This window comes from Aureobasidium namibiae (genome assembly GCF_000721765.1).
Source record: "Aureobasidium namibiae CBS 147.97 unplaced genomic scaffold scaffold_2, whole genome shotgun sequence".
NCBI lineage: Eukaryota > Fungi > Ascomycota > Dothideomycetes > Dothideales > Saccotheciaceae > Aureobasidium > Aureobasidium namibiae.
In genome coordinates, this window is record NW_013581207.1 from 493434 (window position 1) to 512778 (window position 19345).

General features: G+C 50.3%; 7 protein-coding genes across 7 annotated transcripts; 2 read left to right on the forward strand and 5 right to left on the reverse strand.

Moving 5' to 3' along the window:
- Positions 1-352: 352 nt before the first annotated feature.
- On the reverse strand, positions 353-1758 carry M436DRAFT_37270 (Creatinase/aminopeptidase; the record flags this gene model as incomplete). The annotated part of the gene is made up of 3 exons (XM_013575144.1): positions 353-546; positions 597-1482; positions 1537-1758. Coding segments are annotated over 3 exons (1302 nt in total), but the record flags the coding sequence as incomplete, so codon positions are not given.
- A 902-nt stretch (positions 1759-2660) lies between these two features.
- On the forward strand, positions 2661-4120 carry M436DRAFT_39027 (inorganic phosphate transporter; the record flags this gene model as incomplete). Its single annotated transcript, XM_013575465.1, has 3 exons — positions 2661-2701; positions 2750-3431; positions 3485-4120. The coding sequence occupies 3 exons, from the start codon at positions 2661-2663 to the stop codon at positions 4118-4120; spliced, it is 1359 nt and encodes a 452-aa protein (XP_013430919.1).
- A 780-nt stretch (positions 4121-4900) lies between these two features.
- On the reverse strand, positions 4901-8665 carry M436DRAFT_38603 (uncharacterized protein; the record flags this gene model as incomplete). Its single annotated transcript, XM_013575392.1, has 8 exons — positions 4901-5098; positions 5162-5418; positions 5485-6899; positions 6950-7698; positions 7780-8013; positions 8065-8219; positions 8268-8515; positions 8568-8665. Coding segments are annotated over 8 exons (3354 nt in total), but the record flags the coding sequence as incomplete, so codon positions are not given.
- Positions 8666-10803: 2138 nt separating this feature from the next.
- On the reverse strand, positions 10804-13103 carry M436DRAFT_38553 (rhamnogalacturonate lyase; the record flags this gene model as incomplete). Its single annotated transcript, XM_013575378.1, has 6 exons — positions 10804-11011; positions 11065-11189; positions 11248-11381; positions 11429-12130; positions 12181-12557; positions 12610-13103. The coding sequence occupies 6 exons, from the start codon at positions 13101-13103 to the stop codon at positions 10804-10806; spliced, it is 2040 nt and encodes a 679-aa protein (XP_013430832.1).
- A 548-nt stretch (positions 13104-13651) lies between these two features.
- Positions 13652-15301, reverse strand: M436DRAFT_69520 (MFS general substrate transporter; the record flags this gene model as incomplete). Its single annotated transcript, XM_013575694.1, has 3 exons — positions 13652-14422; positions 14481-14960; positions 15014-15301. The coding sequence occupies 3 exons, from the start codon at positions 15299-15301 to the stop codon at positions 13652-13654; spliced, it is 1539 nt and encodes a 512-aa protein (XP_013431148.1).
- Positions 15302-15992: 691 nt separating this feature from the next.
- Positions 15993-17184, forward strand: M436DRAFT_69521 (glycosyl hydrolase; the record flags this gene model as incomplete). Its single annotated transcript, XM_013575695.1, has 2 exons — positions 15993-16140; positions 16196-17184. The coding sequence occupies 2 exons, from the start codon at positions 15993-15995 to the stop codon at positions 17182-17184; spliced, it is 1137 nt and encodes a 378-aa protein (XP_013431149.1).
- Positions 17185-17292: 108 nt separating this feature from the next.
- On the reverse strand, positions 17293-19324 carry M436DRAFT_69522 (glucoamylase precursor; the record flags this gene model as incomplete). Its single annotated transcript, XM_013575696.1, has 3 exons — positions 17293-17704; positions 17756-17806; positions 17859-19324. 3 exons carry the CDS (start codon positions 19322-19324, stop codon positions 17293-17295), a joined length of 1929 nt encoding a protein of 642 aa, XP_013431150.1.
- Between the last annotated feature and the right edge of the window lie 21 nt (positions 19325-19345).

The following is a 19345-nucleotide window of genomic DNA, read 5'->3' on the forward strand; positions in this document are numbered from 1 at the left end:
GGTGTGAAAGCAAGATAGGATGAAGATTTGTATAGGTGTTTTGGTATAGCAAATCAATGGTGCAGTATATCCATCTCTCACATCCAGCATTGCCATAGCTTACCAGAGGCCACAAATCCAAGCAAAGTGCTGCTTGAAACAATCCAAGACGCTACTATGGTATTTCTGCACTCACACGAGAGTGCCGTCCTCACGCCCTCCAGTGTTTTCAATCTGCGACCTCGATCTGGAGACCACTTCTATGTCCGAATCAAAAGTGATGGGCTCTGCAGTGGTTTTTGATGGATGAGAAATGTAATTTGCTGTAGAAGTCATTATCACGCTCATCCTACTCGGAACTGTACCAGCTTCGTCAAGGCTCGTAAGGCGAAACGGCACGCTTCCCACTGATCACTTCAGCGTGTCCGTTTTCCTTGACAAGATAGATGTCCTCATGTCTAACGCCGAACTTGTTCTCAAGGTAAATACCTGGCTCGGCTGTGAACGTCATCCCCGCACGCAACAGAGTTTCATGGTTTCCTTTATTGAGGTAAGGTGATTCGTGCGCTGACATTGTTAGTCGACATGCCTCGAATCAATCGTGTGGATGAACAAACCTTTGATTCCAATGCCATGGCCAAGACGATGGGTGAATGTCCCTTTGTAGCCAGCGTCGTCGATGACCTTTCTGGCTGCAATGTCGACGCTGGCTGCTGTCCCGTTGGGCACGAACATCTTGCCAGCTTCTGTCTGAGCTTGCAAGACAATGTCCCAGACCTTCAATTTCTCGGCATGAAGCTCCTGATTTTGAATCTTTAGTGTCGGTAGACGCAGCAGTTGGCGAAGGAGAGAGTTCTTTGGAGGATCAATGAAGAAGCTTCGGCAAACATCAGATGAGTAACCCAAATAGTGATAGCCAGCATCGATTAACACCATCGTCTCATGAGTAAGAATCTTATCGCCAGTAGCGAAACCACCGTGTGGAAGCGCTGCATTGCTGTCAAACAAGACGATGTCGAAGAAGAGGTCGAACCCAATGGTTTTCAGAGTGTTGTCCAGAATTTGGATGACTTGGTTTTCGGTCAACCCAGGCTCCAGACATGGTCGCATTGCCCTAATGCCTTCGATAGTTCCTGTATTGACAGCTCTCAGTAGTTCGACCTCGGCAGGTGTCTTAGTTTGTCGCACAGCCTCTACTTCGCCACCAAGGCCAACCGTCTTAAGTCCATTGGCGTCAAGCCCACGCACGAGAAAATCTCGAATTTCCTCGTCAACCATCAGAGTTGCCGTCTTGTCCGGGAAGAGACCCTCCTTGAGTGTGCTGTAGGGATTCCAATGTTCTTCCCAGACGATAATCTCGAGTTCACCATCGGAAGGTATACCGAGCATTCTTACTCTGCCTTCCTCGAAGTGTGGGCTGAGAAAGGTAGTCTTGGCTTTGACTTTTCCAGTAGAGTCATTGACAGAGGGTTGAATAATCATCAAGAAGGGTCGCTCTTCCGGCTGTAGGTTGTCAGCCGATCATAAGACTTCATGGCAGTAGAATGGCTATAGTACCTCCCACGGCTCCCATTGTGGCTGGGAGATATTGGCATAGTACTGAAACGTATAGCCTGGCTCGAGGACGAAACCGTCCACACCAGAAACATGCAGAGCTTTGGCTAGATTATCGCGACGATCAAGGAATTCTTGTGCTTCGATCGGACGTGCATTGTCCAGGAAGTAAAGATCTTTGTGCAAGTTATCTATGGAGCATTGCTGCACACGATCAACCTGAGATTTTGAGCTGAATGGGTTCTGGTATGACTGTCAGCAGGGGCGTAATGCCATGCAGTGAACTATGAGAGTGTCCACATACAACAGTCCACATCAAATACAGCGCTGCAATGCCTGCCGCCAACCATGATCTCGAGGACCTGCTGGGTTGTCTGCGATCCGCAGAAGATTGCGTTACTCCAACTCCGTCCTTCATCTTGCAATTGTCACTTTGGCAGTATGCAGGATTTGAATCTATCTCATGAAGCGATGTGATAAAGAAGTGCGATCTATCAGTGGAACGGGGGCCGCAGTCGCAACATGCGGGGCCAGCGCAGCAAAGTAGATAACGGCCAGCGATACAGGAGGATCAATAGTCTGAAGTCAGAGATCGGCTATTATCGCATGCACTATCCATTGAGATGTGGTATGCTGTCTCGCCCGTCTCTTGCCCGGTGCTTGCCCGATGCTTGGCCGCGTGGCGGGCCCCTCATTCGGAACATCTTCCGGCAGGGCACCCTTATGTTTATCGAACCTTGAATCCACTCACGAATCACAACCCATTTGTACACATCTCTATCGCGTTCAGCTGAAGATTGACAAGTTCATTGTCATAGAAAGCAAGATATGAACCGGAAACATGGATAAGCTTATCAGGCCGGCCAGGGTGGATGCGGAGCAGCAATTCTACATATTGACTTGAACTCCCGGGTCTGAGCTTGAAGATTCCTTTGATCACTGCCAAAGCAGGGCTCGATCATACGATGTCTCCAGAAGACGTCTCCTCGCTTGGGACAGAACAAATTGTCGTGCATAGCAGTTCTAAGACCGACGTGAAAGATGAATATACAGGAGTGGTCGAGGAGCTACAGGTGGAAGAGGGAGAAGCTCACAAGACCTTTTACAGCAAGGGCTCTGTGATCATGATGGTAATATTCTCTGGCCTTGCCATTGGCTCAGACGGATAGTATGTTGGCCCTTCTCTGTAGCTAACTTCTCTAACCAACGTGCGCAGTAACGCTGCCGTCATTGGCAATGTCGAGCTCCTGCTTGCTATCCTGTACCCAGAATCATTGACTAGCTCCATATACACTCGCCTATCCAATGCATTTCTGATTGGCATGATCGTCGGCATGTTGATGTTCGGAGTCGTTGCCGACCAACTTGGCCGAAAGACTGGCGCTGTAGCAACCACCGCACTACTTGTCTTGGGCATCGTGTTGTCAACAGCTGCAAAGGGCGAGACCGATACTGGCATGTTCTGGATGCTGATCATCGCTCGTGGTATTGCTGGTGTTGGCGCAGGCGGCGAATACCCAGTCAGCGGAGCTGGCGCAACAGAAGCATCCGATGAGAACAAGGGCATGCGCAAGCACCGCGGATTCATGTTCGCCATGATTGCTGATCTCTCAGCCTCGCTTGGATATGTATTCGGTGGTCTTGTACCCCTACTTCTCTTACTCTGTGTTGGTCAGAAGAAGGAACACTATGATATCGTCTGGCGGCTCAGCTTTGCGCTCGGCTTGATTCCACCAGTCTCGATTTTCTGGTTCCGATACAAGATGGCGGTTTCGACTGCTTATCGCAAAGCATCGATGAGACGGCAGAAGGTTCCGTACGTGCTGGCGATCAAGCGTTATTGGCGCCCTTTGCTCGGTGCTTCGTCGACTTGGTTCCTGTACAACTGGATCGCCATTGTAAGTCGCATTATCTTTGCATATACGAGAACAGAGACTGACCATACTCTGAGCCATTCGGCATCTTCTCCGGCACCATCACCAACCGCGTCAACGCCGGCGACTCACTGATCACCAACCTCGGCTGGGGTGTCGTCATCAACTGCTTCTACATCCCAGGGCCGTTCATCGGTGGTTACCTTTCGGACAAGATTGGTCGTCGCAAGACCATGGCACTCGGATTTGCAATGCAAGCTGTACTTGGCTTCGTCCTCGGTGGCGCATATCACAAGATCGTACCCATCTTCCCACTGTTTGTGGTCATGTATGGTGTTTTTCTGACCCTTGGAGAAGTCGGTCCCGGCTCGACAGTGGTACTCGCGTCATCAGAGAGCTTCCCTACAGCTATCCGTGGCCAGATGATGGGTCTTTGTTCAGCCATCTCCAAAGCCGGTGCTGCTATTGGAACTCAAGTGTTCATACCGATCACATCAGGTGCAGGCGACCAAGGAGCCTTCCTGGTGGGATCTGCTTTTGCTGTTCTGGGTGCACTGATAGCATTCTTTGTCATTCCGGATGTAGGCAGGAAGCTGGAAGATGAAGATGAGAACTGGAAAAAGTATCTGGAGGAGAATGGATGGCTTGCTGACTGGGGTGACAATGAGACGAAAGATCCCAAGGGTGTTATCATCAACCAGAGATCATCTTAGGCAGTCAAGATTGAAATATAAGGATGAAAGAAACATGCTAATCGTATCAAGCCAACAGCTGTAAATAGGGACTGTTGTCACTTGACACAAAGCCTGAACTGCATAAAAAGTGCGTACTGCCTGATAAAACAACACATTTTCGTCCACCTGCATCCGTTGGTACAAGCAATGACAGGGAAATGTGGGCCCAAGGGGGGCAGCCTGCGAACAGGGTTCGTGAAAACGGCGAGAAGAAGAGCCACCTGCGAAAAGGGCTCACGAAGATGGTGAAAAACGAGCAACCTGCGCAAAGGGCTCGTGCGAATGGCTATAGCGGAGAGGACAGAGCCTGAAGCTGCACAGAGGATATCGAAAGGGGGAAGGCCGAGCACAGTCATCACTGTGGCTACTCATCTACAATGTAGACCATGTCACTCAAATTTGCATATATATCTTCCCAACCGTAGTCAAGGCCGTGGGCGACAAAGTCGCGCTCGGCGACTCCATTCTCCTGTCCATCTTCCTCTTTCTCACCCATGGTCTGCTGTAGGGCCTCGGTCAGCTGCTCATCTAATTCATGTTGCAGATCTCTCGCCTGCTGGAATTCCTGCCAGGTGACTGTGATCTCTGGAGCCCTATGGCTTAGTACTAGCTCCTGTTCATCTGCAGTGTAAGAGCCGTGTCATAATTGACATCATAGTGCACGCATTCTATTGCTTGTGTAGCGTTTGTGCTGTGGAAAAATCCATGTATGCGAATATTGTGCTTCTGGTGATACACCTTTTAACTGTCGTTCTTCAATCAATGTTTTCTATGTTCTTCGAAAATCTTGTTGAGTTCCTTGAGTCGTACTGGTTTGGTCATAAAGAGATCGACTCCACTGGCAAAAGCTTCTTGTTGTACACTTGCAGATGCCATGCCGGTAAGCGCAACAATGACTGCCGGACGCAATCCCTTTGCTCGTTCGAAAGCTCGAATGTGGCGGGTGGATTCGAGACCCTGTGAGTGCAAGTCAGCTGGCGTTCAAGAAAGTGGTTGTTATTTGCAGACAGTGGTACTCACGTCCATCTGAGGCATATTGACGTCCATCAGAACGAAGTCGAAGGACTGTGCTGTCAACTCGGGTCGGTTTTGTAGGAGTAACGAGTTTTCACTCTTCTCGGGCAGGCGTGTGGGATCGGTGTGGGCTTGATATGCATGTAGTGCCTCGAGACCATTGGTGGCGGTGTCATATGCGTGCCTCTGCTTCTTCATGAATGTAGCCAACAAATTCAAGTTGATGCTGTTGTCATCGACGAGCAAGACCGACACACCCACACCTGGAGGCGCATTTGTAACATTGGCTAATAGTGCTTGTTTCTGGGCTTCGAGAATCTGGGCTTGACGGTTCGTCTCAGCGGTTTGTCGGACCTTGGAAAAAAGCATCTCCTGCGTCTTCTCTTCCACAGGCGTGCATAGTATAACCTCAGGATTGGAATTTGTGCTGTTTTGTGAAATGTTCGAGCTGACCCGACGAGCTCGTGGACGTTGGGAGGATATGCTGGTAGCACGTGATAGTGGTAGTAGAGGAGGCGTTGCGGGAGGGCGGTCCAGGCATCGAGAAAGCGTCTTGGCGATCTTGTTTGGTGCCAAAGGTTGTGCCAGATACTCCATGCATGAGCTGATGGCAGCCATAGACTTGTTAGATTGAAGAGCATGCGCAGAGGCGAGATCCTTGCACAGCACAATGACCGGTTTCTGTCCAATAGGGTTGGCTTGTGCGGGCTTGAATGCCAGTTGCCTGACCAGCGCGTTTGTGTGCCTTTTCAGGACAACATATACATCGGCCTCTTCCGGTTCTGGTGTACAGCGAACCGATGCACCGAACCATTTGCTGCAGAGATCGGTGAACTGACTTTCGTCTTGCTCGCCAACTGGTACGATCATGTTCAGGCGCTTGTCTCGAAGCATATCGGCGACGTCGGCTACTACAGGCAGGTTCTCTGATTCCACAGGAGAGTCTGCGCGTGTCATGCATACCGTAATAGAGAACTTGGTACCTTCACCCAGCTTGCTCTCGACACTTATGCTGCCGCCCATGCCCGTAATGATCTGTTTGACAATGCTGAGACCCAGACCAGTGCCCGGACTTAGTGGATCTTCTTGGACAAAGGGCGAGAAGACACCTTGAGATAAGAAATCATCTGAAATGCCCTTCCCTGTATCGCTGACGGTCAAGACGACCTCGACGTCCTCTTCGGACAACGGACTTGGTAAAGGCTTAGAGTCCAACCGCACCGTGACACGGCCCCTCTCAGTGTACTTGAGGCTGTTTCCAACCAGGTTCAGGATGATTCGAATCCAGCCACCAGCTTGAGTTGTGAATACCCAGTTTGAAGTCGTGTCGTACTCTAGGAGTACCGTGATTGCTTCGAGTCCCTTCACAGGCTGAGCAGCGGTCAAATGTGCAGGCACGGCTCCATGGGCAGTCGTCCCTCCCTTGACAGGTGTAACACGAACAAACTCGTGTCCAGCAAAAGCGGTGTCAACCACTTCTTCGGCCAGGATACTCAAATCCACAGGACTTTGCACTGTTTCGGCACCATTCCGATGTAGCTCATTGCGCGTCGAGGAAACGGAGGTCCTCCGGTAGTTGGTGTTGCTGAGATTGTTGATCTTTGCATAAGATAGCAAGTTGTCGAATGTGTCGAGCAAAGTCTTGCCACAAGTCTCGATCGTGTTGATAAGGCTGGACTGAAAAGCATCCAAAGGCGTGCCCTGCAGGCATTCGGAACTACCCATGATGCCATGCAGAGGGGTTCTAGAGACGGGTCAGGACGTGAACAAGTCACATGTGGCAGTCGTGCTTACCTCAATTCGTGAGAAATCGAGCTGATGAATGTCGCCTTGGCTCTGTCTGCCATCTTGACATCAATTCTTGCAATCTCCGACATGATTGACTGGCCAAATGCAGTCATGTAGTTAAGTTCATTATCAGTTGATAAAATGCGTGTGGGGTTGCAGGTCCAGAGTATGCTTCCTGCGTACCATCTGCTGCGGTGGGGATCCCACATGCCGACGAGAGCCAGGCTGCGCGCTCCAGGAAAGAGACTGCGAAGCAATCTTCTCTCTCTCCAACGCTCGCCTCTGCGATTCATAAAGTCTGCAGTGCTAGGAGAGTCGATCAGGCCTTCGTAAACGTCCTCATCGTCGTAACTCCAAATCCTCCCCCTAGGATATTTGGTCAGGAGTCTTTGTAAGAACCGTTCGCTGACAGAGGTCGGCAAGCTCGGTAACAAGTGAGAAGATCTGCGCTTGCTGACTGTAGCCAGCGAGCTTCCCAGAACGATACAATGTTTCTCGTCGTTTGCATATGAGCTCTCGGTAGTTCTGATTGAGTGGAATGATGTGTCACCAGAAGACTGAGTCACCGAGTCTTGTTGTGTCTGAGTTCCATCGACGAGCCCAGCGAATGACCCAATGGAAGCGTCGAGGAAAATGGCGCCGTCGACATCGACGGATTCTCTGACGATCTCGGCAGCTCGCTGGAACGTAGATTTGATATCCGGTGAGATGGAATCTTCTTGCAAACGATTGGCGACCACCGCCTCTGTTGAGGGCTGCTGTATTTCTTGCACAGGCGTGCTTGATTGGGAAGAACTTTGGACATCGGAAACAACCCTCCCAGGTCCCGGACTCACTTCCGGCGTGTGCGCAGAAGGTGCAGTTGGTCGAAGATGTCTGGAAGACGAATTTGCAAACCTGATGGTGGCACGTCCATTGCGCTCAATTCCAGCTCTTGATCGAGGACGGTCGGGTTCGTCCTGGCTGAAGCCATTCCACCATTCCTTTATACTGGTCTTGCCATCGACGAATTGCCCCAGCCCCTGGACCATGTTTCGAGAACGATTGAGTTCGGCTGTCGCTCTGGCCATCTATTTCATAATCAGTAAATTACATACGATGACCGCTATCTGACAGCATACCGAAAGGTGATTCATAATGGTCACAGCCATATCCTTCATGAAATCAACTTCTGTCGTGCTGAGGCCTTCCTCTCTCGGCTTGTCGTCCAAGACACAGAAAACTCCAATGTTGTAGCCATTTGGCGAAACGATGGGAACTCCGGCATAAAATCGACCTGGAGCATGTCAGCCCGCTGGAAGGACCGATTCTATGATGTACCTACCATGTGGAATCTCGGTAACCAAAACGTGGTCCTTGAACAAGACGTGCTCAGACAGATCCGGGAAGACTATTACATCCTCTTTCTGCTCTGCGACAAGGAGATCTGGTGCAACAAGAAGCCCAGCGGCATATTCGCAGGGAGTTGCCCTTCTCTCAAAGGCGGTCGCACCAACCCAGAGATTATCTTTGTCATCGTCGACGGTATTTTTCTCCAGAGAAAGTGTCTTTGTAGCCTCGGCGATGACATATCTTGTAATTGGTCAGCGTTGGCGATATTCGATGATGGCGGAGGCTTCGTTACTGGAATTTGCGATCGATCAGGGATATGAAAGTTCTACGCGCTCTCAAGCGGAATGCTGCGAGTTGTGCAAAGGCTGTCAAGGCACGGTCTGGCGACGATGGGCCAGATGGAGCAGATGGAGAGTGGTCGGCTTTGAGAAGGTCTTGCAATGGTTGGTAGTATCTGGCAGTCGCATTGGTCAATCACAAGGCAAAAAGCAGAAACAACACGACTGCGACAACTGACTTGTACGTCTCGCGCTCCCTCAGGACGTCGTCGTCTGGAGCAGGTTGAAGAAGAACACTGGGCCTCCCACACGTAGAATCCATGGCGGAAAAGGGCGTCAATCAATGGCAAAAGACACCCACGCACGATGAAACCTGCTGAATATCATCCAAGGCACGACAGCGACGGCGACGACTGCAACGTCAAAGAGAAGAGCTTCAGGCGCACTCGGCAGGGCAGGCATGTTTGAAAACGAGGGTTCCAAAAAGCCACGACTAGACCGTCCAAACTTTGTGGCATTTGCCACTGCATAGCTTAAACCAACGGCCTGTACACACTACAATACCGAATCGCTTCCCGCAGCGCCAGTCTCTCCTCTCTTGCACGATCGCGTGTCACAGATTTGGATCGCAGATGGCATGGGTGGAAGCTTGAACGTCTTTGAGTCGCAAGCTCCAATGCAGGCGGGCGGAGGCAGCGTAGCGAAACCGAAACAACGCGCATCTGCGGACGGCTCAGATCTCCTAACTCCGCTATAACGCCGCCTATATCACATGAACGAGTTCTGCAATGAGTTACGGATTGAGTGTGCCTTTGCGGGATATGGACACTTTATTGACAAGCATCTTTGTTTAATCTCGTACGCTTGAGAGAATTGCGCATTCATGGTTCCTCAGGGCTGTTGATATTCCGTGTTGTTGATCAAACTGACAGCCACAGACGCCTGCACGAACGTCCTTGCACGCTTTGCTTAGCAGATCGTCACTATCCTGCGGCAGGAGCTCGTGCGCAATCTAACCCATACTGTTGTCTTGCTGACACGAACGTCGTCAGACGCTACATTAACCGAATAGCATAGAGTATCGTATGTTGCATGCTTGCCTAGTCTTGTAGACATGGGTTTGTTTTCTGCCTCAGTCATCAAGTCATACCCTAGAACAAGTTGTGGAGTCACGAGAAGCCACAACACGCCATCGGTCCAAGCCACCATCTTCGGATCTTTCTGGAGCTCCACTCCGCACCTCCGCCGATAGGCTGAATAGATCTCGATAAAGCTTGGTATAGGCTGTTTGAAAACTTCTTTATGCCCCTCTCTTCCTCAAGAACAAGCTCTGGTTGTAGGAGTAGCAATGTGAGTGCCAACATATCTGGCCGCGAGTGGTGGGAGAACGCATAGCAAAGGGGCTACCCCCGGTCGTAGCATCACGTTGCTGCAAGCAGATCTGATAGTGCATGCAGACACTGCGGAGTAGACGATGAGATCCGAGGCAGCTAGCATGAATCATTTGCACTCCATCTGCTGATATCCACTGCATTTTTGAGTTCTCTGCGGCTGGAGTGCGATGTTGAGGCTCTGGCGGATAGATCAAGGCTCGGTGCGGACCCTTGCCCGCTGTAATACAGGGGTTCCATATATTCTTCCGTGTTGTATGTATACTACGGTTTTCGCATCCAATATTGACATGGCATTCCTGAGATGAGTAGATGATCAATGATGGACATCGTTCAATATCGGTCGTTGACCAAATAGGCACGAGCAGCGAGACAAACGAGGGATCGACAGAAGATCCACCCAGCCACGGCACTTGGCGGGCGGACGGCACTTGGCGGGCGGGAGCAATTCGTGACAAAGGGGCCGCATCTCGGAGGCCTCATCAATTCACGACATGACTTGACTTTGCTTGTCGCTCCGCGAGGCCTATCTTGAATCGTACTATTTCCGCGATTGATTCTCTGGAAGTGGGTGACATCCCTATCCAAAGTATTCTTCGCGACTTATGAACTCTATGTTTCTAGCACGTCGTATCGCGATCACTACCCAAAGCTGATCTTCGGTAGTTTCCATGGCCACGTACGTCCGTACGAACAACGATCTCGATGATTGTCAGCTTGTCTCATAGACAGGTGCTCATCGCAATCTGGTCTTGAAGATGCGAACACTGCGTATCATGTGCCAAACCACGGATTCATCTCGTTTCTCCAGAAAGGTAGGAATAACGCGCCATCGGTACTGGTCTTATGCCTCGCATGACTACTTGACCTCCAGCCGTAAGCTATCATACTGGACATAAGTACTCCTTGGAAGAACCGCGCTCTCGTAATCTGTTGCGTTGAACGGCAAGCTCAAGATTATCTTGTTCTGACCTTGCTTCAGAAGATTCGCATCGAACTCATATTTATGTGCCAATGCGTAGCATACTACCGCGGATCTGGTAGCGCACGAACTGCTCTGGTTCCAACTACGAGAATACGTTAATATGATAGTCTGAACAAGCCTTCGATCTTTACGTACGGGATGTCCCATGGTTCGAGTTCAATGCCGTTCATGACTACTGTCAAAGGCAGGTTGTTCCACAGTTGTGTTGCGTTCCAGTTGTCGGTATTGCCAGCAGCTGTCTTTGCACCTGCTAGTTGGATCTGGCATCACAGTCAGCTCGTTATTCCTGCAGGTTTCAGACTCGGATCAATGACTCACGGTGAGAGTCGCATCTTTGGCTTTCTTCAGATCGTTCTTCTTTGCATCGAACAACACAGTCCAGTTGTTGACGTTCTCATAGTATGGTTCTGGTCTGACCGAGTTTGCATATCCGCCAAAGACACTCCAATGAACTGTCGAGTCGTTAGACCTCATCATCCAAGTCAGCAGAGAAACATACCATAGTTGAAATCCTTGCTCTCGTCACTCTTGCCGACCTCGAAGGTGACACCATCGGGGTAATCGGTCGGAAAATCCCAATTGGCCCAATAGATTCTGTACTCCGGAGGATGCAGAGGCTTGCTTGGATCAGGCTGATCACCATGCCTGTACTCTCCGCTACTGCGATCAGGGGTGCCGATGCGCCACAACTCTTTGCCGGCGGACTCTTCACGCCACTTTGCTTTCGTCGTAGTGACTTTACCAACTGCAATCACAAGATCATCCTGGATATACTGCCCGAAGATACCGTCAGCATATATCGTCAGACGATAGGCCCCTGGCTTGACCATCGGGATCTCAATATTGCCTTTCTTGTCAATATCACCCCAGTACTGGTATGCCTTTGTGTCTAGGACGTTATCCTGGAAGTCCACACCGTTTTGAGCAAGCACTGCAATCGGACGCTTAGCACCTTTGGGCAGATCAATGCGCCCTTTCCAGGTTGATCTCTGTGTTGAGGGGATGTAGTTTGGCACCAGATGAGCGATGGAGTCGTAGAAAGCGGTGTTCCAGGTTGGAGAGGCAAATTCTTCGGCTTCTGCACGTAACTCTGCTAGGCTTGTTGTGTTGGTGCCTTTGTTGAAGTGGAAGTATTGGGGTCCAAAGGTTCGGTCAAAGCCTGTTGTGATGTTGGGTACATTGTCTCCATGATGATTTGAGGCTGCGTAGAGGTAAGCTCGGGACGAACGAACGTTGGAAATTTCAACTCACAGATATAGTTGTACACGATTCCATCAACTGTCAAATCGGAGTGCGTTGGACCTCCAAAATAAGTATCCACTGTGTTCATCACCAACCAAGCTCCGAACGTGGATCCGTCTTTGCTCTGAGAACCATCACCATATATTCCATGGACTCTATGATCTCTCCATTCGTCTGAGAAAGTGTACTTGGTAAAGTAGTCGGCAAAATGTTCAACATACGGCGCTTTAGTATAGTTGCCAATGTACCAAGTTGCATCCTGGACTGTTCTGGAGTACTTCAAAGTATCCGAAGATGGCAGTGGAGCATTGATTCTCTCATTAGTAGAGAGATGAGTCCACAGCGGTGTAGTCGGCCTAAACAGCGTCCTGAACTCCTGCAAATTCCTTTCGGAGAATCGGTCAACTGAACACAGACAAATAGCGCAGATACACAAACCTCAAGAAAGGCTTCGTCTCGTTATGATACGCAAGCCTCGAAAACGTATGCAAGCCCGTCTCCGTCTCCCTCAGGAACCAATACTGCTCCAGCACCTGACCAGTCAACGGGTACACCTCAGACATCACCACGCCGCCATACTTTACACCAGTCGAATCACTGCCACTGTACAGCTTAAAGGTTGCATACTTGCCAGGCGTATAGGATCCAGAAGGCACGCAATAGCAATCTAGGTACGGTCCAATGCCGTTTTGACCAGCGGCGTTGCCTCCAGGAGTGACTTCATTGTACTCTTTGGTGCCGAGCAGATTTTGGCCATCGAGGGTTAGGGTGTCCATGATTCCGGTTGATTTGTTGACGGAGGCATATAGGCGGTCGTTGGCGATGACCAGGGCTTTTGCGTTTTCAGTCGCATTGAGGAAGCCATGAGTAGGGATGATGAGAATAGCAAGACATGAGAGCAGGAGAACCTGCAGTGTCCGAACGACAGCCATCTTTGATCAACGATGGAAATCCGCGTCGAGGCTACTACCATCTACATGCATCCTCACATCACCCTTTTATTGCAATGTCCGCCCTTGACATCTCAATGATCGGCTTCACCCACATCATCTACCCCATCTTTGCTTCCCTCCCCCATACAGATACCCCGAGCAATTTCTCCGCAAAACATCTATTATTCTCGTGGTGGTGCTCTGTTACCGACTCTCTCCGCAGAATTCGGTGCATTGCTAGGCCGAGGTGCATGTTGCATAGCCCTGTTGCATCTCGTATTCTGGACAGTGTCTTGGAGATCTGCCAATCCAACCGAGTAGATCGTCCAAAGGATCAGTTACGGACTTGGCATGCATCGAATGATTGTCCAGCAGGAAGAGTTCACAACAGCCCTAATGGGCTTCTGGTAGCAAAGAGATGAGTAGTTTTATGTGACAAAGAAGACTCTTCAGAGCACGCAAAGAATCAAGAAAACTTGAGAGACAAAACACATACTGATACCACAATCAATTACAGCCATACTCCCAACCACTCCCACCATCCCATCCTAATAAACATATCTAAAGTTTGGATTCTCCCTATCCGTCAAATCATCAAACGCATGCGTGTAAGCCTCATCATGCGCCTCTCCCACACCAGCAGCAGCCATCGCATCCTTCCTATCATTACACCTCTTCAACCACCACCTCAAAAACACAATCACAATAACCAGCAACACATAACAACCCATGTGTGTCGCAAACGCAATAAAGTACCTCGGTGCATCATACGCCAAAAACACCTGAGGACCGATTGCGTTGCCAGCAGCCCAAGCGGCAAAGTTTGCAGCTACGACTATGGATTTTTTGGTTTGGCCGCCGACGTTGCGGGAGAGCATTGACATGGCTAGGGTTTGCGCTGCCCAGAAGGATAGGACGATGTAGTATGAAAACAGTAAGCCGGCTTGGGTGGCAGTGCTGGTGTTTCGTACCGTCATAAGCACAATCGTTCCTGCAAAGGAAGGAATCACAAAGACGCCCATGACGAGGAGATTTTGACCTGTCTTCTTGACGATCCAGGTGGAAGAGAGTAGCACGATGACAATATAGGCGCCTAGCACCATTGCCAGGAGCTGTGTCTGAAGGGTAGTGAAGTTGAAGCCTTTGACGATGATGTTGGCGAAGGCGCCGAGGCCGCTGGTGGGAAGCGTGGTGCAGATTTGAATCAACATGTAGCAGTAGAGTTGGGGGTCTGTGAGGGCTTCCTTGACTTGTTCGGGGCGGAACTTTTTGTTTTGGATGCCGGTTTGGTTGGAGCGGACTCTTTCGACCATGAGTTTCTGTGAGCAAGGTTAGTTATGCTTTGCAGGAGAAGATGCAGCGATGAGGATTGCTTACCTTGTCCTCCTCAGAGAAGCACTTGGCTCGCATAGGTGAATCGGGCAGCCAGAAGAGTACAAAGACACCCCAAAGCACGGAGGCAGAGCCATATGTGATGAAGATAGCCTGATACGACTTGATGCTTCTGTCATTACCGAGGAGTGAGAAGCAGTAGGCCAGCAGACCACCCACAATCTGCTGAGCACCGTTCATCACATACCAGTACGTCACTGTCTGAGCCTGCTCATCTCTCTTGTACCACAGAGATGACATGATTAAGAAAGCAGGCTGGCAGACGGCTTCGAAGATACCCAGGAAGGTGCGGCAAACGACAAGAGTGGTGAAGTTTGTCGCTGTTGCGTGGAGGGCAAGGACGATACCCCAAAGGATAATGTTGGCAGAGAGATATTTGGCAACGGGCACGCGTTGGATGATCCAGTTGGTAGGGTATTCGACGAACAATACAGCGATGTAGATACAGGTTGTCAACCAAGAAAACTGTTGCAAGGTTAGCAGATCATCGCCAACACCTGTGATGGGCAAGAACATACTTTGTCTCCGACCAAATTCAGATCATCTCTGATCCCCATGATGCTGGTGAAACTCATGGTACCCTTGTCGAGTGCTTGGAGGAAGTATGTCAGGATCATGATGACCAAGACGCGACGGTCAATCATCTTCTTGAGACGTTTGTCGTCTGCCTCAGAGACAATGATACGCTCGCTGTTTGTGTACTTTGCGAGTTCCTTGTCTACACGCTCGTAGTTCATGTGGTCGCCCTTGAGGTTCTCCTCGTTGGACATGACTGTCTCGAGACGAACGAGATCGTCCTTTTCCATTGGAGTTGTCGTGTTATTGATATTCGACATAGCTGCTTCGAGACAGGCAACATGAAAGACAAAGCCAGGACGTAACAAATGTCAAGGCAAAGATCGTTGGGCAGGAAACAAAAGGACATGCTGTATACGAGTATCATCCTTTATCTATGCTGGGGTGCTCACTCGGTATTCATTGTCCCATGGCCAAGACGGATTATCAAGCTCATGGTGCTTGTAATGCAACGTCCACAGATCTCTTCATCCGAGCCCTGGGAACATCGCATGTCCCATGGGGTAACCCCCACACTCCTCCAGGCAATAGACGAGCGCCACCGGGGGCGCCATTGAAACGGGCGAGGGGACAAGTGCAAGGTTAGCGAGTCAGACATGGCACAATACGAGTTCGGAGCAGGTGTTCCGCCAGCAGCTCGGCGTACTGGCGATTCATTGGTGGAGAGTTAGGGCGTGGGGAGTCTGGTTAAATTGACTGCATGTCACGTCGTGATGCTCCAGCTTGGCATGTCGGTCTTCTCGGAACTCGGGGTAAAGATATCAGAAGATCGACAAGCAGCTGAGGGGATAGCTCTCGCGAGATATCATTTCAATAAACATTGGTACCTAGCTAAAGACATAACTTTTTTCGCATCTCATTTCGTTGCTGCATTGCGTTTTCAATAGAGGTAATTGGGATATACTAGAAAAATCATTTATCATGCCTACCACTCTGCGTCTTCACGGCTACGAAGCCACCGACATTCATCGTCATATCGAGCTGTTGATTCACAATCTTGTCAACATCAAAGACACGACTGGCCGTTTCCTGCTCAAGCTTGACGACGGTCGCATCATTGATACAAAAGGTCAGCCGTCCCACAATCCCACCACACCCAATCGCAGCATACTGACACCACCAAGGATGGAACGACTGGGAATGGACCCACGGAATTGGCCTCTACGGTCTGTACCAATACCACGCCTTAACCGGCTCAGCCACCGCCCTCTCAACAATCCAACAATGGTTCCAAGGCCGCCTCGCCGAAGGCACAACAAAGAACATCAACACCATGTCTCCCTTCCTCACCCTCGCCTACCTCTACGAAAAGAGCCGCGATACCACCCACGAAGCATGGCTAGACTCCTGGGCAGAATGGGCAATGTATGATTTGCCCCGCACACCCTACGGCGGATTCCAACACATAACTTATGCGAGCGAGAATCACTACGAGCTCTGGGATGATACGCTGATGATGACCGTGATGCCTCTCGCAAAGATTGGATTGCTGTTGAATCGTCCGCACTATGTGGAAGAAGCAAAGCGTCAGTTTATGCTGCATATCAAATACTTGTTCGACACAAAGACTGGACTCTTCTTCCATGGCTGGAAGTTTGACGAAACCAGTTCAGGTGGTGTAGGTCACAACTTTGCCGAGGCCAGATGGGCTCGAGGAAACAGCTGGGTCACCATTGTCATTCCTGACTTTATTGAATTGTTGAATTTGCCAAAGGACGATGCGTTGAGAGTCCACCTGATTGATACTCTGGGGGCTCAATGCAAAGCTCTTGCGAAGTTACAGGGCGAGAATGGTATGTGGCGCACATTGCTCGACATCCCTACAAGCGAAGGCAGCTACGAAGAAGCTTCTGCAACAGCCGGATTCGCCTACGGCATGTTGAAGGCTGTACGAAAACGTTACATTGGCAGAGAGTACGAAGCAGTCGCACACAAAGCTGTAAAAGCTGTGATCGGAAGCATTAGCGAAGATGGAGAATTGCAAAACACCAGCTTCGGCACTGGTATGGGAAGTGACCTGCAGCACTACAAGGATATCCCAATCACTAGTATGCCATACGGACAAGCAATGGCGATGATGATGCTAGGTGAATTCTTGAGGGTATTTGTCTAGGGATGATGCTATCAGTCTTGGAATCTAGCCTCCAAAGCACAATCAACGATCAGCAATGCTGCAAGTGCTGTACTCCCATGACCATGCAACCGTTGCGACACAAGTAGGCTATTCATATGCGAGAGCTGCAATCTTCTGGACGTAACTTCCATCGCCCGACAACGAGGCACGAGCAAAGGCAGCGGTAAGGAGTGAAGCATAACTCCAGGTCAAGTCGTATGCTCCTTGGGCGTGGCCGTCGTTGCGGTTGAACTCTTCGGCTAGGTTACCACCGGCTGGTGTGTGATACTTGATGCGACGGATATAGGCATCGCCCCAGCCCTTCAGGCTTGCAATTACTGAGGCGAACTCTTTGGTATCCGAGGAGTAGGTCCTTGACTTCAGGCCAGCTTTTGGTGCGTAGTAGGCGAAGAATGGCGCAGTAACATTGTTGACTGTCAGACTACCCGCGTTCTGATACTCAGATGCAACTGAGTAAAGGTATTGGGCCATGGTAGCAGTGGTCAGATACCATGGGTTGCTGGTTTGATGTCAGTAGACGCTTTCTGCATGAACTGGAAATACGACTTGCCCTCCATTTGGTGAAGTTCCTACACCGTTGTAGACGTCCTCGGGGTAGCGGCTAAAGTAAGTGTCAGCGTCTAGAAGCAGAGAAGTGATGTTTTGTATCTTACCCAATTGGGATGCCGAGGGGGAGACTCTTCGAATCCTGAACTGTCTTGGCGATCGGGTAGACGTCGAGGAAGCTTGTCGAGATCTTCAGAGCTGAAGCAAGGACTCTGTCGTTGGTGTACGAGTATACGCCATCGCCAGCATATCCATGGATAACACCAAGAATAACAGCAATGTCGATGAATGAATTCTTGCCGGCCAATACAGGGCCGTATTCGTAAAGAATTAGCTTCCTGTTCGGGCTCCAGAACTGGTCAAGTGTAGCAGTAAGCTGAGTGGCTGCCGACGAGAGGGTGTTGCTGGTTGCCGAATCACCGAACATGGTTGCAAACTTGGCACCCATGACCAGAGCACGTCGCTGGACGAGGCGGGTATAGAAGTGTGTACTTTCCTCCTCTTCCCACAGATCAAAGCTGGGCGAGCTCCAATTGCTGGCCACAAACAACAGGTCCTTCATGACTGGCGCCTTCAGAGGATTGGCTGTTGAGTTCCAGATGCGGTCGCGAACCGAGGACAAACTTCCACCTTTCTCCATGTAGTCATTGGCAAAGTCCATAAGCGTGATGGCTGCAGTGGCGGGGCCATCGTTCTGAGGGCGACCCCAGGGACCAGTAAAAGCGGTGTTGTTCAGGTAGAACTTGGGCTCTCCAAGACCAGCGAAGGTGAGGGAGGGGTCGTTCTGTTCGACCGCTCTACCTTCAGCGTAGTGGAACATGGCATCCTTGTACTTGCGGGTAAACTTGTCGACTGTTGATGCAGCGTAGAGGGATCGGACAACATCCATAGTTAGCGAAGAATCACGGACCCAGTCATACTCGTAGTCCGGAAGCTTCTGATCGTACGAAGGTCCGGATCGAGCAGCGACCACAGTGCCCTTAGCAGCACCATCGATATCAGGGTTGATATTCAGGAACATGCGCGACTTGGAAAAGTCGGCTTGTGAGCCGTTCGTGGGAGCCAACCATGAAGTAATGTCGTCAGCAAAGCCGTTTGGAGTTGCATATGGTGCTGGGATAGCTGCAGGAGAAGGAGGGGCATTGCCGCTAGCTTTGACGGGGAGCTGCAGTTGTTGGACATAGGTCTGACCGATATCCTTGGCTACGTAAGTCAGGTTGAGCAACTCAGTGATGCCATCCAGATAGACCGGGGTGTTTGCACTCCAAAACTCATAATTGGTGTTTGGGATGCTGGAATTGTAGCCGAGTGCGAGTGATGTCAAGGGTGTAGAAACACCTTGGCTATCCGTGTAATACAGAGTGACCACTTTGTTGTAGTTGACATTGGCGATGTAGACAGAGACATCCAGGTTACCGCCACAGTACGAGTAGGAGTTGAGGGCGACGTTGGAGCTGGTCGGCACTGATGCTTGCACCGTGGTGGTCTGACAAGGAGTGTTTTGAGCGAATGATGAAGAGGGACAGAAGGCCAACAGGCCACCCAGCGGTGTAGCGATGTTTCTGAGCAACATGTCGCAGGATGAGTTGAGCAC